General features: G+C 52.0%; 1 protein-coding gene and 1 pseudogene across 8 annotated transcripts in view; both read left to right on the top strand.

The window, feature by feature from the left end:
* Positions 1-2,517: 2,517 nt before the first annotated feature.
* SCARB1 (scavenger receptor class B member 1) overlaps positions 2,518-26,228 on the top strand; it is an 89,924-nt gene continuing 66,213 nt past the window's right edge. For 2 of the 7 annotated variants that reach the window (XM_082353256.1, XM_082353257.1), the window contains exon 1: positions 15,038-15,374. In XM_082353256.1, the coding sequence (XP_082209382.1) occupies positions 15,249-15,374 (126 nt within the window). In that variant the 5' untranslated portion in view covers positions 15,038-15,248. Of the gene's footprint in view, positions 2,640-15,032; positions 15,375-26,228 lie in introns of those variants that run through there. The other 5 variants (XM_082353260.1, XM_082353255.1, XM_082353259.1 and 2 more) reach the window with 4 other exon arrangements.
* LOC309610716 (E3 ubiquitin-protein ligase RBX1 pseudogene) lies at positions 7,419-11,064 on the top strand (annotated as a pseudogene). Its single transcript has 2 exons — positions 7,419-7,468; positions 8,825-11,064. The product of its transcript is annotated as an E3 ubiquitin-protein ligase RBX1 pseudogene (transcript).

Here is a 26,228-nt window from a genome sequence, read left to right as displayed (position 1 = left end):
GCCCTAATCCCCTCAGAACGTGACCTTGTTTGGAAATAGGGTCATTGCAGATTAGTGAAGATGAAGTCATATTGGAATAGGGCGGGCCCCTAATCCAAGATGACTGGTGAGACGCCTTTTTTTTTTTTTTTTTAATTTTATTTTATTTATTTATTATTTTTATTTTGGGCTGCATTGGGTCTTCGTTGCTGCACGCGGGCTTTCTCTAGTTGTGGCGAGCGGGGGCTACTCTTCCTTGCGGTGCGCGGGCTTCTCATTGCGGTGGCTTCTCTTGTTGCGGAGCACGGGCTCTTGGCGCGCGCAGGCTTCAGTAGTTGCGGCTCACGGGCTTAGTGGCTCCGCGGCATGTGGGATCTTCCCGGACCAGGGCCCGAACCCGTGTCCCCTGCGTTGGCAGGCAGACTCTCAACCACTGCGCCACCAGGAAAGCCCCTTCTGGAGGTTTTAAATCTGGGACAGACAGTTTCCAAGGTGAGTTTTAAGAGGCTCTGCCTGCCTGCGGGTGGAGGATGGAGAAGACAGTTTAGGCCAGTTGGAGGGATGGGTCTGTCGACCAGGCAGGATGATGGTGTTTCAGTGATTCTTAAAGTGTGGTCTCCAAAATAGCAGCATCAGTGTCTCCTGGGAACTCGCTAGAAATGCAAAATTATAAGCCCATCCAGACCTACTGAATCAGGCCCCCTGGTTGGGGGTGGGCAGCTCTTTGGGTCCCCCCTACCCCCATCCCACCAGGTGATTCTGAAGTGCCTCAGGTGTGAGAACCACGGATCTAACCAAGGCGGTGGAAATGGTGCATTCATTTGCTAGGGCTGCCATAACAAAGTACCACAAACTGGGCGGCTTCAAACAGCAGAAATGTATTTCTCAGAGCTCTGAGGGCCAGAACTTGGAAATCAAGGTATCGGGTGCTCTCCAAAGCCTCTACCGGAGGAACCTTCCTTGCTTTTTCCAGTTCTGGTGGCGGCCGGCGTTCCTTGGCTTGTAGACCCATTACTCCAGCCTCCCCTGTGTCCCCTCCTCTTATAAGGACACTAGTCACTGGATTTAGGGCCCACCCCAATCCCGGATGACTTCATCTTCACTTGATCACATCCGCAAAGACCCTATTTCCAAATAAGGTCACACTCACAGGTCCTGGGGGTTAAGACTTGAACATATCTTTTTTGGGGGACACAATTCTACCCACTACAGATGGAGAGAAATAAAAGGATTTGAGAAATATCAAGACAAGAGAAATCTTAATGGTTAGCTGGGGGTAGGAGGGAGAGAAAACAGAACGAAGAGGAAAAATGACTCAAATGCTGTTACATCAATAACAAAGCCTGGACTGACACTGGTGTCTTGCTCCTCTCTGAATGAGTTCCTTAGGGTAGAGTTTCAGGAACTTGATTCCAGTATCTCAGGACCGGTAAACACCTTGCTGAAATAAACTCCTTCCCGCCTGAGAACCTGTCTCCCTTTCCCGCGGGGTAGGTCTGGGGAGAGAGGAGCTGGAAGAGAAGATGCCCGTCGCCCATGGAGCCCCCAGCTGATTGCACTGACTTCAATTCAGGCCACACTTGAGGGCCAAAATCAAAATCAAGGTCACAGAGCCCGGGGACCTCTGAAGCTGCTGCAGATCTCAGCGGCCTCAAAGGAAAGGATGGAATGGGAGACCATGGGCCTGTCTCCGGGTAGAGGAGCTGGGGGACCCGTCAGCGTGGGAGTCCCTCCCTCCCAACCACAGGCTGCATTCAAAGCATTTGTTCTTCTGGAAGATTCTTCTCCTCCCTTCTCGCAGTCCCCAGGAGTTCTGATCCCCTGGAGGGCTTGTGAAGACACAGATCACTGGGCCTCACCCTAGAGTGTCTGATTCAGCAGGTCTGGGGTAAGGACCAAGAATCTGCATTTCGATCCTGTTCCCATCTCTCAGAACGGAGAACCACAGCCCGAGATGAATGGCTCTGAGCCCCCGTTGCACGTGGGGGTCACAGGGGGAGTTAAAAACACCAACCCCAGTCCTGGACCCCGGACACCGAAAATCTCCGAGGATGGGGCATGAGCTCTGACTTTGAAGCCCCCCAGGATTCTAAAGGTCAGCTAAGTTTGAGGTTGACACCATTCCCTCACTATGATTGGCTGAGAAGTGGACACGTGACCAAATTCTGGCCAATAAGACACGGGGGTGGTGTGCTGGGGGACTTCCGGGTTGATGGCTGCCGTCTTGCGTTGCAGCAGATGCTGGGGCAGGAAGACAGAAAGAACGTGGGTGCTCAATGATGTCCATCCTTGACCACGGAAACTGAGAACCCCAAAGCTGCTCCATCTCAGGACTTCCCCCTTTTGTGGAAATAATAAATGTCTTCATTGTTAAACGGCTCAGGTTGGTGCTTTCTAGTACTTTCAGCCAAAAGCATTTCAATGGCTGCAGATGTGAAACCCTCTGGCAAGTAGCGAGCAGCCACAGTCAACAGCTTTATTGATTTACTTATGCAGTGAATGTTCACTGAGTGTCTTCTGTGTGTCAGGATGGTTCTGGGTACTGGAGAGCATGAGAGAGGTCCCTGCTGTCGTAGAGCTGCATTCCAGCGGGTGGAGACAGACACAAAAGCAAGTCCACGAATAAACCAACAGAATAATTTCAGACAACGTTCAAGAAGGTAAATAGAGTGGTTTGCTGGAGAGCGAGGGAGGGTGCGGCTTCTCTGGGAAGGTGACGTTTGAGCAGAGAACTGAATGAAGAGCCAACTAGGTGAAGAGGGGCAGGGGAAGGATTCCAGGCAGAGGGCACAGCAGGTGCAAAGGCCCTGGGGTGGGAGTGAACTTTGTTCAAGGAACTGAAATGTGGAATGTGAAGGTGGCATGATTATGCCAGCAGCCTTCAGGGAAGTATCTAAAAGCACACAAAAGCCCCACAGTCCAACTTTTTCTCTCTCTTTTTCTCAATTTCTTAGGGCTTTTGTTTTCAGGTCCAAAGTGTACTAGCGCTGGTTTGTTGAAACCTGAGCGGAGTTTTTCAGGCTTCCCTTCCTAACTCAAGAGAACCACTCTCACCGTGTGTGGCCTGCTGTACACTGGCTTTTTTCAATGAAAGCCAAGTGTTCGTGCTTCAGTCTAACTAAACAGCTCTGTCTGCAGCAGGTCCCCATCTGTTTTGCTGTTTTTCCTGCCAGAACATTTTTCTCTCCTGCCCAGAAAACTGCAGCTCCTGTCACGGCCCCTTCCTTTACAACACCCACCTCGTCTGCCTGGGGCCTGCCGACGCCTGGGGACACATCCCACAGCATCAGAGCAAGAGGACGGCCGCTGTGCCGCCAGGCAGGAGTGTTGTTGAGGCCAACGTTGGTACAAAGAATCCTTTAGGATAGAAAAGGCCTTTGCCCTTTTAAAAAATTCACTCGACTGTAGAACAGCAAAGTTGCCGTTTTTTTTTTTTTTTTTTTTTTAATTTATTTTATTTATGGCTGTGTTGGGTCTTCGTTTCTGTGCGAGGGCTTTCTCCAGTTGTGGCAAGCGGGGGCCACTCTTCATCGCGGTGCGCGGGCCTCTCGCTATTGCGGCCTCTCTTGTTGCGGAGCACAGGCTCCAGACGCGCAGGCTCAGCAATTGTGGCTCACGGGCCCAGCTGCTCCGCGGCATGTGGGATCTTCCCAGACAAGGGCTCGAACCCGTGTCCCCTGCATTGGCAGGCAGACTCTTAACCACTGTGCCACTAGGGAAGCCCAGCAAAGTTGCCGTTTTCTTTCCTGCGTGGGGACACTGTCTCTGGGCACCGGGTTGAGGTGTGTGCCGGGGGTGGCTGAAACCCAGGTCCAAGCAGGTTCCAAAAATATTCTTTGGCAAGAAATGGATGGCAACAGCATTCTGCACACGGCTGCCAGCAGCAGAAACTCCCGTCTGGACAGAGATGGGGTGGTGCCGAGAGGGACCATAGTATGCTCACTCACAGGGTTCTTTGCTTAACTGTGTTTACTGAGAGTTTCCTGTGAGCAAGGGGGACATGGTCTCACACAGGTCCCAGACCAGTGGGGCCAAAGATATTATTCTCACACCACTGAGTCTATAATGCCACCTGCGCCTGAGAAAAATGCTCCCAGGGAAAGGAATCTGCTTCAGGGAGGGTGTATTACAGAGGTCACAGAGTGAACCTTTTTCAAAGCAAATAGGATAGAGTTACTTCCTGCTTAAATCCTGCACTGGCTTTCCGTTGCCCAGGCATAAAGCCCAGACCCCTCCCTGGGGCCCACAAGGCCCTGCAGCTCTGGCGCTGGTCCAGGTCCCCCACTTCTCCCCCTGCCACTCCCTGAGATGCAGCCTCCCTAGCGTCTTGTGGATCTTCTGATGTGTTTAGCCTATGCTCACCCCAGGACCTTGGCACGTGCTGTGCTCACTGCTCTAAGCACTTTTCACAGGTCCCCATGTTCTCCCTCAAAGTCTGGCTCCGATGCCACCTCCTCAGAGAGGCCTCCCCTGGCCGGCCCATCTCAAGTAACTCTCCTTATGACGTCTTCCTGTTTTATTTTCATGGCACTCTAATTTTACCCAGCCTGATTGCTTATGTCTGTCCCCTCCACTGCTATGAAAGCACCACGAGGGCAAAGACCTTGCCTATCTTCACAGCAGGGCCCAGTGCATGCCATGGTTTGTGGAATGAATGAATGAATGATTGAGGGACCTGACCCCATCTGGGCCAGCCAGTGAAGGCTTTCTGATTTGACATATGGTGGACAAGGAGGGCCTCACCTCTGCTTCTTTTGGGGCGCCTCACCGCACGGCATATGGGATCTTAGTTCCCTGACCAGGGATTGAACCCGCGCCCCCCTGCAGTGGAAGCCAGGAGTCTTAACCACTGGACCACCAGGGAAGTCCCACCTTTGCTTACTTTTTGACCTCACATCTCACGTTCTCACCTCTCCCCTCTACCAACCTGAGATCTTCCAGTTTGTTTGTTTTATTAAATAAACACGCTAAGGTTCTAAGGGCTTCACAGATAGGAGCTCACTTGATTCACACCACAGCCCTCTGAAATAGGTATTATTAGCCCCATTTTACAGATGGGGCAATTGAAGTCCAGAGAAGTATCATGCCCACATGTGAGCCGAGATTTGAACCTGGATTATCTGGCTCCAGACTTGCTGTTTTTAATGACTATTCTTTCTTACCTCCAGGCTTTTGCCCCAGAACGCTGTCTCTAGGATTCTCTTCCTCTTCTCTAATTAATTCCTTTTTCACCACAGAATCAGTTCTCATATCTGTCAGGATTCAAGCAGGAAGGGGACAGTGCACTAAAACTGGGAGATTTTGAAGAGGGTTTAATACAGGGACTGTTTTAAATGTGTGAGGAAAACAAAAGGAGTCGTGAAGCTGTTCTCACTCCTAGGGCTGAAGGTTGGAGGGGAGGGAATGACCTTGGAACCTGGAAGGAGAGGGGCTGCCTTACTTGGAAAGGGTCGTGGCCAGCCTGAGCGTTTCTGTAATCTGTTGCTGCTAAAAAAAAACACCCCCAAAGGTAGTGACTTAAAACAACAAAAATTTAGTATTTCTTATCATCTTCTGGCTTGAATAGTTCTGGAATGCCAGGATACCTGGCAGGTCCACAGATGCTGGCTGCCAGCTGGGAGCTCAGCTGGGCTGGTGGCTGAGGGCATGGTCCTCACTCACATGGCTTCTCCACACAGCTGCTTGGGCTTCCTCACAACATGGCGGCTGAGTTCAGGAAGGAGTGTTTTAGGAGGTGAAAGCAGAGCTGCTGATGGATTAAGGTCCACTCTTGGAGGCTACCCAGGTTCACTTCTGCCACAGTCAACCTGTGGTTGACAGAGGTCACAGTGTCAGCCCAGATTCTGAGGAAAGGAAAATGTATTCTCAATAAGAGGAGTAGCAAAGGAGGATGAACGGTATCTTTACTAAGAACACACCACCGGAGGAGGCTGGAGAACATCTCATTTCCCCTCACTCAACTTCTTCAGATCTCCTACCTCCCAGTGGCCAGAGCCAGCTAGAAACCAGAGGACATGGGAGGCTGCTTACCTGGTTTCTGAGGGCCACCTTCTTAGGGAAGACATCAAGATGGAGAAGCAGAAGGTGGTTCTTGAGGGACAGGACAGTATCCTGGCATAGGACTTTCCACTCTCAAGCTCTGCGAGAACTCTCTCTTTTTCCTTTGTTGTGCAGTTTGTAATTCTAGACCTCTGTGATTATTTATTGTCAGTCTCTCCTTCAGTACTGTGAGCTCCAAGACGGCTGGGACCATGGCTGCTTAGCCCACCACTGGATCCCCCAGAGCAGCACTGTGTCTGGCACAGGGTAGATGCTCAATGAATATGTGTTGAATGACTGAGCCCTTCCTGATATGACACAGATTTCTTCCCTGCCTTTACCCCTCACCCCCGATCCATCCGTCCCAAATACACCTTCCATCCGTCCAGGTCTCGCTGGCTTCCCCAACCCAAGTCACTCCAACCCAGGCTGCTCAGGGCCACCTCATTCTCATCCTAGCTGAGCCACACTTTTTACTCTTGACCCTCAAGCAGCAGTCAGGGAGATGTATTTTTATTCTTTAAAAAAAAAAAAAGGGAAATTGTCTTAGTTTGCTGTGTCTGCTGTAACAGAATACCGCAGATTGGGTGGCTTATAAACAACAGATATTTTTTTTTCTCATGGTTCTGGAGGCTCAAAGTCCAACACCAAGGGGCTGGCAGATTCTGTGTCTGGTGACAGCCCACTTCCTGGTTCATAGATGGTTATAGGTTCCCTGTATTCTCATGTGGCTGAAGGGGTGAGGGAGCTCTCTGGGGTTTCCTTTATACGAGCACGAATTTCATTCAAAATGGCTCCAACCTCATGACCTAATCGCCACCCAGAGACCCCCCCCATCTCCAAATACCATCACGCTGCGGGTTAAGATTTAACATATGAATTTTTTGTGTGCGTGCTGTGTGTGTGTGTGGGAGGCACAAACATTCAGTCTATAGTAGGAACAGACACAAAAGTAGAGAAAATCGTACCATGAACCTCCATGGACCCATTTTTCAGATTCAACACCTATCAAGTTTTTTTGTTACAGCTGCTTCATCCATCCTTTTCACTTTCTCTTTTAGTGAATTATTATTATTTTTAAAATTAATTAATTAATTAATTTATGGCTGTGTTGGGCCTTCGTTTCTGTGCGTGGGCTTTCTCCAGTTGTGGCGCGCGGGGGCCACTCTTCATCACGGTGCGCGGGCCTCTCACTATCGCCGCCTCTCTTGTTGCGGAGCACACGCTCCAGACGCGCAGGCTCAGTAGTTGTGGCTCACGGGCCTAGTTGCTCCGCGGCATGTGGGATCTTCCCAGACCAGGGCTCGAACCCGTGTCCCCTGCATCGGCAGGCAGACTCTCAACCACTGCGCCACCAGGGAAGCCCCTAGTGAATTAGTTTGAAGCTACTCTCAGTCACGATGGCCTTTCTCCCCTACATCCTGCAGTACGTACCTCGAAAATGCTTCACGTAACAGTTATCACCCCTTCAAAATTAGCAATCATTGAAAGATTTGTTTCTTTGGTCGCACCGCGCAGCACGTGGGATCTTAGTTCCCCGACCAGGGCTCGAACCTGCGCCCCCTGCAGTGGAAGCGTGGGGTCTTAACCACTGGACCGCCAGAGAAGTCCCATATATTTTTTTTAGTTTTTATTTTTTGGCCGTGCCGCGCAGCTTGTGGGATCCTAGTTCCCCGACTAGGGATTGAACCTGGGCCCCGGCAGTGAAAGCGCAGAGTCCCAACCACTGGACTGCCAGGGAAGTCCCTGAAAGGTATTTTAAAACCTAAATCAGATCACTCTGATTTAGGTTACTCTTCTGCTATGAGATTTCCACGGCTAAAATTGGAATTCTTTACCATGGCCTAAGAAAAACCTAACAATTAATTTATTGCACAAACTTTGAGGGTAAAAGGGGGAGGGTGCTAGCTATAATCATACTGGGACAAGAGATATAAACTGGGCGGTCATGCTATCTGAGGGGCCTTCCCTTCATGCCGCCGTCTCTGCTTATCTGTTCCTTGAACAGATGGGACATCTCCTTGCCACAGGGCCTTTGCACTTACTGGGTATTTTGCCAGAATGTCCTCCCCGGTCTCCCCCTTCTGGTCTCACCCCTCCACCCCCTCATTTCTCTGTGGTGTTACCTCATCTGTTTCTCTCATTGGCACTTTAGCATCATAGAAAATTCTTATTTATTTGCTTAGGTGTGTTTTGTTTTGTTTTAAAATCTCTCTCCCCTGCTAAAATGTGAGGCCAGGACAGAGGGGACCTGTCTGTCTTGTTCGCTATTCTATCCCCTGCCCCTAGCACACAGTAGGCCTGGCACAGAGTGGGTGCTGGGTGAATATCTGCTCTGTGAATGGATGGGTGGATGTTCATCCCTGCAGGTCCGGCAGGGCCAGGCGACCTCAGAGGAGCCTCCTGGGTCCTGGGAGTGGAACCATCCTCACGTCTCCAGCCGTCTGGGCTGTGGGAGCAGGCAGAGGCTTTTCTCCTGTGATCCGGCAGACCCAGAGCAGAGTTATTAGCTCCTGGTTGCCAGCTGAACCCTCCCACACACTTACACCTTTGATCTGGAAGGTGGTTTTGTGTTGGAGACTTAGCTCTTGCCAGAGAGACATACATGTCTCAAGTCCTGAGAGGCGGGGGCAAAGGTGAAGTTCAACTGGCAGCTTTTAACGAAGGAAGACGTCTGGAGACTCCCAAGGTGGTGGATGATTCTGCAGGAAGTCAGCGTTTTGTAGGGGCTTGGCTGAGTCTCCTAGGGGGTGTGGTGGTGGTGGTGAGACTCTGGAGACCTCCACTAATATTAATATTCACACAGCTGCAAGGGTCTGTGTGTTTCCAAATTGGCGGCGGTGATGGATGTGGATACCTGGGGTGGCACCAGCATCACTGCAGGCAGGAAGCGCTTTGACGTGAAAAGGGGGGAATGTGGTAGCCCTCTGAGCCTGGGATAGTGTGGTTGGTCACTGTGCCATCTGCAGGAACCACGTTATGAATCTTTGCATAGAATGTCAAGCTAACCAGGTGTCTGCTATTTCTGAAGATGTGCCGTTGCATGGGGGAGTTTAAGCACTTCCCCTGCATCTCCTGCTGCCTCAAAACACAGTAGGTGTGTCCGCTGGACGACAGAGAGCGGGAATTCCACAAGTGTGGGCATTAGAAAAAAGAGCATTCTTTGATCAAGCTCAACTGTTTTGTTCTTCGTTTAATGACTTGCCCTCCTGTTACTTAATTGTTCAATAGAACTGTGTCTCTCCTGCTTTGTCTTTTCAGTTTGCTCTTCCTGCAGCCCTATTGTACTCTGTGTCAAATAAAATCTACTTTCCTAAATTCTAAAACAGTGTCCTGGGAATTCCCTGGCAGTCCAGTGGTTAGGACTCCGTGCTTCCACTGCAGGGGGCATGGGTTCAATCCTTGGTTGGGGAACTAGGATCCTGCAAGCAAGCCGCCTGGCACGGCCAAAAAAAAAAAAGAGGATTGTAAAAAAAAAAATTGCAAGAGTCATTTTCACCTACTGAAGAAAAACAGCTCCTAAGAAGTCATTTGCTTCAATGAGATAGTATAGCATCCTAATGAACATCTATCCAGGCACACTCCTGCCTCAGGACCTTTGCACTGACTTGTTGCCTGGGCCTGGAAAGACCTTCCCCAGATATCTACGTGGCTCGTTCCTGCACTTACTTTAAGTCTTTGCTCAAATGTCATCCTCTCACAGAGGCCCTCCCGCAACCACCCCATTTAAATTGCAACCCTGCCCACTGGGGGCACTTACCCTGTTCTCTTATTTTTCCTGCTAAATCATATATCATCCTCTAACACAGCCCAGTCCAACAGAAATGCAATGGGAGCCACATGTGCAATTAAAAAAAAATTTTAGCAGCAGCATTTTATTTATTTTTTGGCTTGTGGTATCTTAGTTCCCCAACCAGGGATCGAACCCGCATCCTCGGCAGTGAAAGTGTGGAGTCCTAACCACTGGACCACCAGGGAATTCCAGTAGCTGCATTTTAAAAAGTAAAAAGAAACAGGAGAAATTAATCTCAATAGTATATTTTTAATTAGCCCAACATATCCCAACGTTGTCATTTCAACGTGTAATCAACATAAAAATATTGAGATATTTTATGATCTTTATTTCACAGTAAGTCCTTGAAACCTGGCATGTGTAGGACACAGCAGCTTTCACGTGAACATCATTTCGAGTGTCTTGTCGCCGTGTGTGGTCAGTGGCTACTGTATAGGGCAGCGCAGCCCTGGCATGTTATAAAATTTACCAATGATTATGTTTACCATTTATTGATCTTGCTTGTCTGCTGGAATAGAAGATCAGCAAGGCTTTGTAGGTTCACTGCTGGGTCCCCAGCACCTAGCAGAGTGCCTGGCATATAGTAGGTCAATATCGGCTGCATGAATAAAAGCAGAGAATGTGAGTTCTGGGTCTGTCTTCACCCAGTGGCGACCTAGGTGGCAGATGTGGCCAAACGCGATTGCTTCCTCTTCCTCGTTGGCTTTTTCTTTTTTCCCTGTGCTTTCTCTCACTCTCCCCAACTACTTCCTCTTTTCCCTCTCTCCACTTTTTCTTCAGCAAAGAGAGTAATGATTCATGTCTGGGCTCTGGAGCCAAGTGACTTGGTTCCATCCCCGCTCTGCCACTAACCAGCTACGACTCTTCTGAATCGAGCCATTCAGCTTCCACGCAATACCTCTCATGCATTGCTCCAGGTGGTAATAATAATTCTTCCTGGGCTGAGGTGGGGCGGACCACGTATGGCAGCCTGCACTCAGTAATGATCCCATGTAAGGATGGCACCTCGATAAGTGTGTAACCAGGATTAGCTCATTTAATCCCATGACTATGCCAGGAGGTGGGCACTGTTGAGATTCTCTCTACTGCACAGATAAGGAAGAAGCCAGGGTACAGAGAGGTTAAGCAACTGGCCCAAGGCCACACAGCTATGTAACCTGGCTGCAGGTTCTTAACCATTGGGCTCTTATAGCTGTTGTTTATCAATGCCTATTGATTAAGGACCTACCGTGTTCCAGACACTGTTCTAGGAGTTGGGGGATACAGCAATGAACAAAATAGACAGATTCCTGCCCTTGTGGAGACTTTTTCATTCCAGAGGAGGAAGAGAACCAATAAAACAAGCAAATACAGGAATAATGTAGAGTTGGATGGTGGTAAGCATAATGGAGAAAAATAAAGCAGGGCAGGGAGATGGGGGGATTGTGGGTGTGGTTGTAATTTGAGAAGGTTGATAGGAAGGAAGTCTTTGCTGAGAAGATGACATATAAAGAAGGACTTGAAGGAAGGGAAGGTGACCACATGGAGGTTTGAGAGAAGAGTGGTCCAGCAGAGGGACCAGTAAGTGCAAAGGCCCTGAGGCAGGGGCAAGGCAGCAGGTTTGAGGAACAGCCAGGAGGTGGAGCACAGTGGGCTGGGGGAGAGGGGGACGCGAGGTCAGGGAGATGAGGGTGACCCACAGAGCTCACAGAGTGGGCTGTGGTGAGGACTTGGGCTTTTACTCTGAGTGAGGTGGGAACCACAGGAAATATGCTATACTTCATATAGCATACAACCCACTCATGTAAAATGTACAATTCAATGGGTTTTAGTCTATTCACAGAGCTGTACAACCATCCCCACAATCGATCTTAGAACATTCCGTCACCCCAAAAAGAGCCCTTAGCAGTCACTCCTGATTCTTTCTGACCCCCAGCCTAGGCAAACACTAACCTGTTTTCTGTCTCTATGGATTTGCCTGTTCTGGACATTTCATGGAAATGGAATCATCCTGTATGTGGTCTTTTGTAACTGCCTCTTTCACTTAGGGTAACGTTTTCAAAGTCATCCGTGTTGCAGCATGGATCAGTACTTCATTTTTTAATATTAAATAACATTCCATTGTGGGATATTCCATGTTTTATTTATCCATGTTTCAGTGGGGGATATTTGGGTTGCTTCCACCTTTCGGCTACCGTGAAGAGTGCTGTCGTGTATACATTTTTGTGCTGCGGACACAGTTTTCATTTCTCTCACGTATACCCAGGAGGGGAACTGCAGGGACTTATGGCAACTCTGTGTTTAGTCTTTCGAGGAGCTGTTTCCAGACTGTTCTCCACAGTGGCTGTGCCATTTTACAACCCCACCAGCAGTGTATGAGGGTCCCAATTTCTCCACCTCCTTGCCAACACTCCCACTAACTGTCTTTCGATCGTGGGAGGGTTTAGAGCTGAGGAGGAACGTCATCTGACTTGGCGTTTACAGGATCTCTCTGACATGCACGTTGATAATATTTTACTATCATTAATCTTTCTTTTCCTTCTGCATCACTGTCTTGCCTCGTCCTGGCAAAGCCTCCCTCTGAAACATGACGAAGTCTTTTCTCTGGCTTCTTAGGTCACCGCCCCCTACTCCCCCAGTGGATGTGACTCCCCACAGCGAGGTCACGGCTGGTCACGTGTCTCAGACATCCTTTCATCTCTGCTTTCTCTCTTGTCAAGTGACAGTGTGGCGTGACATGAGAACACTCTTGCCGTGGCCTTGGGGGCTCTCTTGGGTAAGCATCACGTACATTTGGACCTTGAAGACTTGAAAGTTAGATTGGGTGAGATGGTCAAGGCGAGCCAGTCCTTGCCGAGGGAAGCTGGGTATCAAAGAAGGGGGTGGCGTCAGGGCGAGCACAGACCCCAGATTTTAGTTAATTAGTTAATTCCCAAGAACTACAAAAGTCAGCAAACATAAAACAATCCCCACAGCTGATGGCCGCTGAAGGCCTTAAGGAATTCAGTGAAATTATATTAATTAATGAATGAGTTGATTAATTAAAGATGAATTATTTCAAGCCTTTATCGAGTATGTACTAGTTGCCAGGCATTGTTCCAGGTGCTGGGGATACATCCATTCGCAAAAACAGACCGGCTTCTCTCTCTTGGGGGCTGGGGGGAGAAAGAAGTAAACAGATAAACGAATAAGACAATTTTAGATAAAATGGGGTGATTTGATAGAGAGTGACTGGTGGGTTGGGACTTTCATTTTGGACGGATTACACAGGGAAGGCCTCTCTAAGGAGCAGGCTTTGAAGTGAGACCTGCAGGAGGAGAAGGCGGCAGGTCTGGGGAAGTGTATTCTAGGCAGATGGAACAGCACGTGCAAAGACCCTGTGGCTGGAAAAAGCTGGGGCTGTTTAAGGAACAGAAAGAAGGCCCAGAAGCCTGGGGTAGAGAGAACAAGGGGGAGAGGTTGGGAGATGGGGGCAGAAAGGTGAGCAGAAGCCAGGTCAGTTAGGACCTCGGGGCAGCAACAAGAACAGCTAGCTTCATGGTGCTCTCACCTTGGGGCACTGTTCTACGCACTGTCACATCTTCCCAACTCATTTAATCCTCGCAATAGCCCTTGGAGAGAGTCTCTTAGTATCCCCATTTGACAGGTGAACAAACTGAGGCACAGAACGGGCCAAGCCACTTTCCCCAGGACTCTAGGGTAGGAAATCCTGCAGCATGGACTTCTTGGAACCTGTCCTCATCTGACACCACAGCCGCCTGATCTAGCCACCTTTGCCCCAGCCATCTTGATCTAGGTCAGGGGTTGGGTCCCTGCTCCCGTTACCCTGGACAATGTCGGGTCTCCCAAGGGGAACACGATGCCAGGCAAGGCTCTGATAAATACTGACTCAGGCCAGGCTGTGTTGCTTAAGTGTGGGCCTGGGAGAAGGCTGCTTCCTTCCAGGGTTGAAGAAGAGTTTCAGAAGGCCTCATTCTGAGCCCTCAGGGACCGGCCTGCCTTACCCAGGTGCTGGGGACACTGCCCTCCTATCCCTGCGTGGCCCCAACTAGAGACTGAGGGGACTGGTCTACATCAGGGGTCAAGAAGTCCAGGTGGGGCGGAGGGCTGCAGCGGAGCACGCGCCCAGGTTTCATTTTCTTGGAGCACTTATCTGCAATCCATCGTTCATCTGTTCACTTGCCAATCGTCTGTCTCCCTGTTCGTTAGAAAGCAGGGACTTGGGTTTGTTGACCTAACCCTCCGTGCCTGTTTCCTTGTCTGTAGAATGGAGTCGCCGTGGGCCAGGCACTTAGCACAAGGACCCCACCTAGAAGGCTCCTCGCTGGTTCACTCTAAAATGTTCCTTGTGAGCAAGCGTTCCCAGCCAGGCAGCGGTCAAGCTTTGTCAAGAGACGAAGCTTCTGCCCGTAGCATTCTAGCGCCTGGCGACGGTCAGAACGCAAGAACATATGAACGTGGAACAGGCCAGATGGTGGCCCGGTGATAAGGGTGAGGGGTGAGGGGAGAACTGGCCGCTATTTTATTTCACACAGGGTGGCAGGGAAGAGCCTTTCTGATAAGGTGGCGGAGCAGTCGTGAAGGAAGGAGCCGGGCAGATATCTGGGGGGGATAGAATTCCAAGTCGTAGGGGTACAAGGTCCTGAGGCGGGAGTCTGCTGGGCTTGTTCTACGGGGAGAGAGGCTGCAATAGCATGTGTGTGCGCACACGTGGGAAGGTGTGTGTGGCGCCGTGGGGGGAGAGGAGGTCGCAGAGCTGGGGGCGGGAGCTCTGGAGTCCCTGCCAGAGTTGGGCAATTCCTACTAAATACTAACAGTGACGACGGTCAGGGCACAGGAAGTGGGAGGGGAGGAGGGGAGAAGAAGAGGGGAGGAGGAGGGTCTGGGAGGCAGGGGGAGGAGGGAGAGGCAGGGGGAGGAGACAGAGGAGGAGGGGGGAGAAGATGGGGAGGCGGGATCAGGGAAAGGGGTGAGCGGGGAGCAGCTGGGAGCGAGGAAGGGGAGAAGGGTTAGGAGGTGGAGGGGAGGCAAGCCCAACGTTGCACGCAGGCCACGAGACCTCCGCGTCTCCCTCCCGCGGAAACGGAAGCTAGAGCTTGGGGCCGGCGGCAGTGGCCCCGCCCCAATCGGACCATCTGCTCCGCGCCCCGCCCCGGACACGCCCCTTGCTAACTTAGGCCCCGCCCCGCCTCCCCCGCCCGCTGGCGCCCGCCCAGATCCTGGCGCCCGCCCAGATCCTGGTGCCCAGGGCGTCCCGGGGGCGGTCCGCCCGGGCGATGGCACATAAAACCGCTGGCCACCTGCCGGGCCGCTCCTCCGTGCGCTGCGGTCCCGGGCCCGCCGTGCTGCTGCGGCCCGCGTCCGCGGAGTCGCTGCCTCAGTCACCTCCGTCCCCGCCTCGGTCCCTCCACAGGCGCGGAGCCCCGCGAGCAGCGCGCGGGCGCCGGGGCGCGCAGACATGGGCAGCCGCTCTAGAGCGCGCCGGGTGGTCGCGGCGCTGGGCTTCGCCGGGCTGCTGTGCGCCGTGCTGGGCGTTATCATGATCGTGATGGTGCCCTCGATCATCAAGCAGCAGGTCCTCAAGGTGGGTGAGGGGCCCGGCCGGGGGTCAGTGCACGCGGTCCCCTCCGGGGCTGGAGGGCGCTGGGCGCCGAGGAGGGCCGGGTGTCCTGGGCCGGGGCCCCTGAGCACCGGAGAGACCAGAGGGCATGAGGAGGGGCAGCTGGCCACCTTCCCAGGAACCTCCCCGACCCAGGACGCAGGCTGAGTTTGGGGGCCAAGGAGGGCATCCAGGGCTTTTGCTGGAGGCGCAGGCCCGGGTTGGGGAAGCCTGAATTAGAGACCAGCTGGGAGCCTGACCTCACCTTAAGGGTCTGGGGTCCGAGGCGGGGCTGGAGTGCGGCCACGTTTCTGGTACTGCCTGGAGGAGCCCAGGAGCCGGTTCACATGCTTCTTGCCTCTTCTACGGCAGCCTGTGACAGTGTGTGGTAAAACTAGGGCTGCACTTTGCTTGTTTCCTGTGAGCACAGGAGGACAGGAACCCTCCATGCACGTGCATGTGAGACTCACACGGGTGCCCAGGCCGGTGGGTGCTCAGGATAGCGGTGTCTGCTGTCCAGAACCTCCCCCATACAAACCCCTTCTCAGAGGCGGAATGAGCTGCTCTGTCGTTCCCGGACGCTGCCTTCCTGATGCAGATTGGCAGTGATAAGCCGCTTTTCTCCCCAGATCCACACAGAGGCAGGCATAAGCCCAAGGCTGCATAAGCAGGGTCCTTGGGGAGTCCACAGCCTGAGAGCTTTCCTGCCATCCTAACCTTATACACCACTGCCCTTTCAACCAGGGAGACAAATTAAGGCTGTCAGCTGGCCTTCAGACCGTCAGACTCTGCCCTGGGTGTCTGGCGGCATTTTTGAATGAGCCTGGAGTTACTGAAGGACAGGGAGATTGCAGAGTATCACACTTGAGGTAAAAGCATTCAGCTCTTTGAAGGCAAGGCCAGCACCTGCAGGGCCGGGAGGGGAAACTGAGGCTCACCTTGGCCCAAGATCCAGCCAGACGCAGAGCTGGCAGAAAGAGGTGTCTGTCATCACTTGCTAGCTGATTTCTCTTTTCCCCTTAAGCGGCTTCTTTAGGCGAGTTTCTTGAGAATGGGGACTTGTCCCCATTTCGTGTCTGTGCCCCATGCCCAGCGCGGGATGCTTGGGAGATGAATGAATGAGCGAATGAATGAAGGCTGCATCTGCTTGGACCCGGCTGCCATTTTTTGGCTTTAAAGATGGAGCAACGTTTGGTTTTTCTCGAGGTCTCTGGGTGAGCAGTTGTCTGAGTCATCTTGGCCACACTGTGTCCTTTGTTTTGTCGTCAAATCTTGTCCCATTAAGTCCTGTAATCTGATTGCAAGGAGATCCTGGCGTATGGTGACATTGAGCTCTGAGTTCCTCTTAGTGGTTTTTTTTTCTTGCCTGTGAAGTGGCGGGAAAAAGTTTCTTGGGGAAACCTGAGAGCGGCAGAACTACTTCTTTCTCTCCCGTGGTGGCCAACGGGTGTATCTGTTTTGCTTTTCAAAGTAGCTGTGAGAGCTTTATCTCAGTGAAAGCCGGCCGTAAACGCCCGCCAAATTTGTGGTTTCTGTACTGTGTGAGCCCTGGAGAGACCATCACTTGGGTGCTGTAAGCGTGGCAAGCCCGTCGTGATCCCGTGCAGAGAGCCTGTTGTTTTGGGGGTGTGGGGATGAGTGGGATTTATAGCTGATGCAGAATCTTGTCAGCCCTGTCCTTCTTGGACTTAATTCAGGTGTTTTCTTTTCACGGCTCTCAATCAGATGAAGGATGTCTCTGTGTGTGTGTGTGTGTGTGTGTGTGTGTGTGTGTGTGTGTGTGTGTACATGCACACCCACATGCCCTACCTAATTTCCCACTCCTTCTCAGGGCTTCCAAAGAGGAAAGCGCCACTGTCCTCAGTTGTCCCGGAGCTAAGATTTCTGGGCTTAAACTTGAGTGAGAGCCACCCAGCATCCTCCGTGAATATCCTAAAGGTGATTGGTTTGTGGCTGAGTGGTGTGAAGGCACGGAGGCGACCCCAGCCTGTGACAGTTTCTTCTTGGACAGCTCAGGCTGAGCCCTGGCCAAGAGCCTTCCCTTGGAAGAAGAGCATCTGTGTTCAGGGGACCGAGTGGGTGGGATGCTAGGAGAGGGACGGATGGCCCGCTGGTGTTTTCTTTGGCTGCACGTGTCCACGTACAACTTGAATGGGAGGGCTTGTGCTTTGATTTCTACCTTTTTTTTTTTATGCTTTGGGGTTAAAGAAGTCCGTGTATAGAAAATACATGGATTCTTGTTTGTAAAAAAAAAAAAAAAAATTCAAGTGGAGGGAAAAAAAGGTTCCCCCCATTTTATTTCCCTCGTGGGATAGTACACCGTCATCCGAGAGTATCTTTTTAGATTTTTATGGAGGTACACATCAGGAGCATGGATTTAGACACATTAATATATGTATATTTACATATATTGAACTAAACGACGTCTAAATAGCCTGCAGTTTGCTTTTCAATTCACAGATACCGCTTGGGAATTTTTCCATGTCAAAACATATAGGGCTTCCCTGGTGGCGCAGTGGTTGAGAATCTGCCTGCCAATGCAAGGGACACGGGTTCGAGCCCTGGTCTGGGAAGATCCCACATGCCACGGAGCAACTGGGCCCGTGAGCCACAATTACTGAGCCTGCGCGTCTGGAGCATGTGCTCCGCAACAAGAGAGGCCGCGACAGTGAGAGGCCCGCGCACCGCGATGAAGAGTGGTCCCCACTTGCCGCAACTAGAGAAAGCCCTCGCACAGAAACAAAGACCCAACACAGCCATAAATAAATAAGTAAATAAATAAATAAATAAAAGAACGTGAATTTCTTTAAAAAAAAACAAAAACAAAAACATATAAATCGGTCACACTTTTCACTGCTGCATAGTATTCCTTTGAATGGCTGTACACTTAATTACTTACCTGTTTCTCCGTTGACTGATAATTTTCTCATACATACCTCTCTGTGTACCTGGATGAACACTTCCACCGGGTACATTTCTAGAAGAGAAGCCTCTAGTCCAGATGGTATGTCCAGTTTGCATTTGGACACAGCCTAATGGCCCTTCTGAAGACTGAGGGCATTTATAGTCCCATCCACAGAGTATGAAACTCGTCACTCCCCCACATCTCTGCCATTATTGGGATTACCGATTTCTTATTATAATTTTGGGGGGGGGGGTTAATCTGATGTGTGTGATTTACATTTCTCAGGTTACTAATGGGGTTGCATAGGGGTGTGGCTCGTTTTGAAACCGATGTCAGTTTCCAGAGCTCAGGGTTTGCAGACCTGGCTGTGCCATTTGCTGGCTGGGGACCTCAGGCCAGTTACTCCACCTCTGAGCCAGGGCATGTGTCTTCAGCTCTGAGGCAGGGGTTGGATTTAGTTTGTTTCCTGGCAAGATGATAAAGTACAAAGGCGGTGACCTGTGTGTGAAACTGCTCTGGATGTACCCGGTTTACACAGCTCGTGGCAGTTTCGGGCAGGAATCCTGACCGCCAAATCTGGTCTACATTTCAATAGGGGCATAGGAAGTAAAGCAGGAGCCCTTCATCCAGTGGATTTCTAGGTAAAAGTTAGAGAGAAGGAACTAGATATTTACGTTTGGGCACAGAAAAGTAGAAAAAACACATTACTAATTGAAAAAAAGCTTTGAGGCTACTCGTGTTAAAAAAAACAAAAAAAAAAACCCCAAAAATACTCCACAAAACAATACTCTGTCTTTTCACTGGGTTTCTATCAGTGCATGTAAAAGCACAGAAAAAGGTGTGGAAGGGTGTGTACCAAACTGACAAAAGTGGTTACTCTCAGGGAACTGGGGGTGTGGCAGGGAGAATATTTATGCATTATCTGTAAGGCTCATACTTTTTCTTTGTAAATAAGGAGAATGTATTCACGTATTATGTGTTTAGTTAAAAATTAGTAACGAATCCGTAGCTTTCCCCAAAGAATGGCCAAATGAGTTAGATGCAGAATGCAGGAGGCACACAGTGGAGGGGCCCTGGAGATGGAGGTCGCTGGGAGAGGCCTTGGGGGAGAATGAGACTCATTTCTTCTCCTTTCCCCCAGTGGGTAGGGTTGGACAAGAGGTGTTCAGACCGAATGCACTCAGGAGTATAATCGAGGGTGATCGTGTGCTAGGCATCTTTGTAAATGTTGATCATCCCGTTTAGTCCTGGGAGAATTCTGGGACACACATCTCACTGTCATCAACTACAGTTAGGGAAACAGAAGTTTAAGAGAGTAATTTGCCCAAGTTACCTTGCTGGGGTGTGTGTGTGTGTGTGTGTGTGTGTGTGTGTGTATGTGTGTGTGTGTGAAAAAAATCCTGAGGCAAAGCCCAGGAGGACGGGCGCTCTTATATCCACAGCCTAGAACAGAGCCTGGCATGCGTGGCCCTCTGTGTGTTTGCATGGATTAGGAAGTGCAGTCCAGGTCCCTGGGCGTGTATTTCCAAGTTACTGGGTGTCTCTGGTCCACCAGGGAAGGCCCCGCTGGGCCACAGGGGAAGGGGTTCGTTTGCTGGGCCACCATGTGCAATGATGGGCCTGGTGGCCTTCTCCACGGCCGGGGGTGGGGTGGGAAGCTGAGTCCCCCTCTGCTGTCTTTTATGTTTGCTAGTTGGAATCAGCCTTGGGTGCTATATCCATGAATTTTTCCAGCTGCCAAAGTCTTCTCCCATCTGTGTCCCCATCTCAATAAGTGATATCTCCATTCGTTCCCTCCAAGAGTAGAGGCAAAAACCTTGGGTCATCCTTGACTGCATGCTTTTTGTGATACCCCTGTATCTGGTCCATCAGCAAATCTTATCGGCTTCCCTTCAAAGGCATATCTGCATTCTGACCCCTTCTCAACGTCTCCACCGCTCTGCCCTCCTCCATCCACTGCTTGGACTAGTGCAGTAGTCTCATCCCTGGTCTCCACAGACAACCAGATCACGTGCCCCCTCTGCTGTCAACCCACTGAGGTTTCCCGTGTCACTCTGAGGGAACACCAAGGTCATTTCAGTGGCCTGAAGTCCCCCCGCCACGATGCAGCCCTCCTTCCCTGTCTCACTGCACCCCCTCTTGGCTCCTCTGCTCACCTGCCACGCTTATCTCTTTGAAGTCCTTGAACCCACCAAGTCTGGTCCCACCAAACTCTGGCTTGCTTTCTCCACCGCCCGGAAGGCTCATCCCCAGATACCTGCACAGTTCGCCCCTCATGTCCCTAAAAGTCACCCCCTTATGTTATATGTTTATTTGTGCATTCTCCCTCTGCCTCATGAGCGGGGCGCGGGCTGGCCTGCCGCTGGCCCTGCAGCGCCCCTGGGACCAGGTCAGCGCTTGGGCTCACGCGAGGGTGGTGGGGCGGGCAGACGCTGGGCACTTTGAGGTCGGGCTGTTTCCTTAGCCTCTCCCCACCACCACCCCCAGCCTCCGACTCTGTTTTGCCCCCTCCTCCCTTGACGAGGGCCTCCCAGAGAGCCTTCAGGAACACTGTGCCCTGCCCCCGTGCTTCGTGCCCTCTGGCAAATCTCCTTTGCCCATCAGTTCAGAGGCAGGGGTTGGGGAGAGATAACAGTCGGTGGACGTGATTACGCACTAGACACTGTCCTGTGTGTTTTACGTGTATTCAGCTGCTTCATTTAGTATCTAAGTAGCTCCCTCTGCCTCTCTTTTATTGAGGGAAATGGAAGCACAGAGCCGGAAGGACACTTGCCCCAGGTCACACAGCTGAAGGGGCGGAAACAAGATTCCAGCGAGCCCGCCACCTGTGGACCCCGTCCTCCCCACCCTCCGTACAGTATTTCCGAGCAGCTCGACTTGACATTTGGGGGCAGGGCAGGCCCTTCCCCTGTTCTCTGCTGGGGTCCACCTTTCCTTGTCTTTTTCCTGCACAGACAGTGGGGCAGTGGGGTCCTTCCCAGGCCTTTCTCCTGATAATCACCTCCCCCAAACTGCGAGTACAGGGTACGTCCTGACGTCTTCCCTCCAGGGCTGTCTGCTAGGCCCGGGCAGCTCTAGAATCGCAGATGCCAAGGGAAGCTGGGGAGGGCAGCCTCCCCCTGGCCCGTGGTCCCAGCGACCCTCAGGGTGACCCCGCCTGTCCTGGAGGGTCTGCTCGGCCAGCTCTGTGCCCTGCCGTCCGTCTGGGCCGCCACAGAGCCCCAGGGTTGCGTCTCAGAGGGCGTCACGGCGTCGCGGGCTGACCGCCTCTGACCACAGCAGGCTCCCTCTGGCCGCGCACTTGACCCATGGCCGCGGATGGGGGGGGCGGTGCTCCCTTCTCGGGGGGCAGTGGGGTCGCAGGTGTGCCCCGATTCTGCTGTGTTTTTCTTCCTCTTTCCTGCCGGGAGCTTCCTATCCCTCCAGAGCCACAGCTGAAAATACGGGCTATTTTTAGTCTCCCCGAGTGTTGGTTATTTTTGTTTCCCTCTTTGCTGCTGACGGATTTGCTCCTCTGGTTTCATGTGTGTGCGCACATGTGTCGATGTGTGCACACGTGTGCCGGCTGCACACGCTGACTGGTGACACAGGAACAGATGTCGGCATGCGCCCACGCACGCCTGCGTGTGGCCATGTGCCGAAGCACGCACACACAGACAAGTGTTGCGTGTCAGCATGTGTCGGCTTGGAGCACAGTGTCCCCGTGATGGCATACATGTGTATGTGCACGAACACACGTGTACACACATGACGTGTGCCCGCGTGCGGTAGCCTGACACACACGGGTTCACACGTGCTGTTATGTATGTGTCTCTGTGGGGGCTCACACACGTGTGTTGACACCTGTTGAGCGTAGAGTTACACATGGGGACATGTGGACACACGTGTTAACACGTGTCCGCGTGTGTTGGGTTGTGTGCACACACATGTGGCCATGTGTCCCAGGCCCGGCACGGGGCTGTGTTCAGTGCGCCTGGCTCTTCCCATTTCAGGACACGTTCCCCATCCTTTCCGAGAGTGACTCATCCTGGCTGGGCCTCTGCTCCGTGACTCATGGGATTAGCTAAACTTTGGTGACAGCTACCTGGAATCATCCCGTGCTGGCTTCGACTTCCAGCAAACGGGACAGAAGTGAGTCGGTGTCGAGGACTTGTTTGTTGAAGAGCTTCCCTTGGGCAGTTTGGTCCCGCCGGAGCCCCGGCACAGGCACGTCTGCTCCATCAATGACCGTGGGTCCTCCCGGTGGTCATGGTGCCCAGAAGGGTGATCCTATGCCCTTGGGCAGCAGCAGAGAGGCCCCTGGGGTCATAAGCCGCCCCCAAGGCTGGTTTCAGCCACAAGGCTCTTTTCTGGCTCATAATCTTAGAACTAGAGAATTCGGTTACGGGGAGTCCACCCTGAGCACCCACCTCCCTCCCACACCCCCGGCCCTTCTGTGCCACAGAGATCTAGCAGCCTCGTCCTCATAAACACATTTATGGGGCAAAGAATTCGACTGTAGCAGTCGGCCAGAAATACAAAAGCAAGACAAAAGGTGAAGTCCTTTTATGTGCCTCCTCTCCCTCCCCCTTGGTCAAACGCGACCTTGGCCTCCACTGGCCCTGGGAGTGGCCACCAGAGCTGAAATGCAAAGAGAAACAAAAACAACACAAAAAAGTTCATTCTCGGCTTTAGAGATTTCCAGGGCCCAGGAGCTGGTGAGTTATAGGTGGTTCTGATTTGAAGCTCAGGATCATTTTGCTCAGAACCTCCCCAAACCCAGACGTCCGGGCCCCTGATGGCCCAGGGCACAGCTGGCTTCATTGTCTTGCTTCCTTCCCCCACCTCCGCCCCACTGTTTCCTCCTGTTCCCCGATTGCTTCGTGCTGGGGGGGGGGGGAGGGGAGGAAGGAACAGGAGTGGCCTGACCTGCGCTTGCTTCCTGGCATTCTGGGTGAAGTTCCTTCCACCTTTTCTGGAAGCTTCTAGAAGGACTCTTTTTTTTTTTTTTTTTTATACAGCAGGTTCTTATCAGTTATCCATTTTATGCATATCAGTGTATACATGTCAATCCCAATCTCCCAGTTCATCCCACCCCCCCCCCAGCCCCCCTGCCACGTTCCCCCCTTGGTGTCCATAAGTTTTTGCTCTACATCTGTGTCTCTATTTCTGCCCTGCAAACCGGTTCATCTGTACCATTTTTCTAGAAGGACTCTTGAGACGCTTTAATGTGTGCTCTCTTCAGCCGCTCTTGGACTCAGATGCTGGTGTCTCCTTATCTCCCTGACCGCCGGCCATTGGCACGTCCCAGGGCTCAGGCCTTTCCTGGCTGCGCTCACCCAGTCTCACGTGTCAAATGCCATCTCTGTCCTGGCACCTACCAAATTGATATCTCAGGCCCGGACCTTTCCCCTTGAACTCCAGTCTCAAGCATCCAATGGCCAACTCCATATCTCAACCTGGGTGGTCAAAGGCAGCTCACGCTTACCCTAGCCAGCGCCTGACTTCCCATCACTCCCCGTGAAACCCACATTCCCATCTCAGGCCGTTGCTTGTCCATTCTCCAGCTACCCAGGCCGAAAGCCTTGGAGTGAGCCTTGACTCTCTCTCACTTCCCACACTGAACCATCAGGATATTTTATGGCTTCATCTTCAAAATATAACCAGAATCCAACTTCTCTCCACACCCACGGCCACTACCCTGGTCCAAGGTGCCATCGGCTCTCACCTGGATTCCTGCAGGATCCCTGCGCCCACCTTTGCTCCCTGGTCAGGTTTTTCAGCACAGCAGCCAAAGGAATCCTATGAAAATTGCACCGTCCTCCTCTGCTTAAAGCCCTGCAGTGAACCTGCCCCATCCCCTCCGAGTCAAGGTGAGCCCTTATGTTGTCCCTTGAGGCCTGTTCCATCTGATCCTGACCCCTTTCTGTCCTCCCCTTCACCTTGACCTTGCACATGGCCCTTCTGGCAGTTCCTCAGACTTACTGGCACATCTGCCTTACTAAGTTCTTCCCTCTGCCCACAGCTCTTTCCCTGATGTGACATGTGCGTGATTCACCCTCCCACCTCCTTTAGGCTTTGTTCAGATCTCACTTGCCCATGGATCTCTCTTTTTTAATATTGCAAGTTCCCTTCCCATTCCCTGGTGCTCCAAACCCTCCTTACCCTGCTGTTTTTTTCTGTAGTCCCGTCACCTGCTGAGATACCACCGAATTTACCTGTGCATCCTGTTTATCATTTATTGTCTGTTTCTCCCTGTGAGAATGTCAGGCCCATGAGGGCAGGGACCTTAGTTTTTGTTCATCGCTGTGTCCCAAGCACTTGGAACGACACCTAGCACATAATGGTAGGTTCTCAAATAGTTACTGAACGGATGTTTAGAAGACGAGGGTGGTTTCACAGGGAGGTTCGTGATGAGTGTCAGGTTGTCGTCCTGTGCGGGCACCTGGGGACCGCGCCCCTCCCCCTGCACGGCCCCCCCTCCACATCCAGCCATTCCGCCTCTCACCTGCTGCAGGAGCTTCCTCTCCTGCCTGTCTGCTCCTATTCTTGCCACCCTCTCGGCAATTTCCCCTGCCGCAGCTAGAATGCTCTTTAAGATAATGCACATTGGATCATTTCACAGCCCTGATGAAAACCTTCTTGCGTCTGGTCTGAAACCCGTCTGCCCGCCGTGGCCTGTAAGCCACTTACCTCCACTCCCTGCACTTCCGCCCTGCTACAGCCTCACAGGCCTTTCTTTTCCTCCAATACACTGTGTTCTTTTCTGCCTCAGGACCTTTGCACAGACTGTTCCTTTCTCCTGGCTTTTATGTTTGGTTCCTCTTATGTTTCAGCTCAAATGTGACCTCTTGAAGAAGAGACCCCCCTCCTCCCCCCATGAACCCCACCCCATCTATGTTATAAGCATTCCGTGTTACTGTCTTCCAAGCCGTCACCATGCTCTGGAATTATATTGTTCACTTGCTTGAGGTTCCATGAGGCAGGGGCCTTGTCTCTCTTGTTCATGACTGTATTGCATGGTTGGGGACCCTGGTCCAGGGCAGAGACCTGGCTGGGGTGGGACGTTGAGTCGAGGCAGTGAGAGGGTTCCAATCGGGATCCTCAAAAGCATGGATTTTTGAAGCCAGACTCCTTGGCTTCCAATACTGGCGCTTCCCCTCCTATCTGTGCGCCCGGCCCCAGAAGCACCCGGGAGCCAGCTCCCCGTGACGTGTTCGTGGATTCAGGGCCTGCGTCTTAACAAGCCCCGCCTGGATTCCAGAGACGTCTCTCTGACTCCAGTGACTGGGTGTTTCTACTGGCTGAGTGTTGATTGACCCCTCCTCTGTCCCAACGTGAAGGTGGAGTCGCCAGAAGGAAGGGACACAGGTTTACAAAGATGTCATTGGGGCCATCTGGGGATGGTGGGTAAAGAAAGAGCATCTGTCCTGTCCAAGGGGCCAAGGGAGGCGTGGAGGCTGGTCTGGGGCTGCCTCGCTCTGCCTCTCGGAAGGAGAAGGGATCCTCATGCTGGCATCTTGGCCTCAGCTGGGTGGCTTGGACTGGGGGTGTGGCGGTGTTTCCCTCCTGCTGCATTTAAGCCCAAGTTCAGCCTTAAAGTGGAACCACTTGCGTTTCCTGTCCTTATGAGTGGAAACCTCGTGAGGCTGGAGTTGGGAGACCCAGGTCCAGCTTGCTGGTGATACGTACTTGCTTTGTACATACAGGATCGCACATCAGCTCAACCAGGCAAAATCTTTTACCTGCACTCAATAAACCACAAGTTGACCCGGTTAGTGTTGGCCTGGAGAGTGCAGAGAGGGTGGGGAGGGAGCTTCTTGTAGCCCTGCTCTTCCTCCTGTGGGGTCCCATAGTGGGTCCAGCTTGAATGCAATCCAAGAGTTAAAAATTCATTTTTTGTATGTGTGCTTTCGTATCACTGGCCAGCAGCTTTATCTGGGGCTCAGATGGCC

The sequence above is a fragment of the Balaenoptera borealis genome (genome assembly GCF_965194805.1).
Source record: "Balaenoptera borealis genome assembly, chromosome: 14".
NCBI lineage: Eukaryota > Metazoa > Chordata > Mammalia > Artiodactyla > Balaenopteridae > Balaenoptera > Balaenoptera borealis.
The sequence above is the reverse complement of the archived record's forward strand: the minus strand, read 5'-3'. Positions and strand labels throughout refer to the sequence as shown.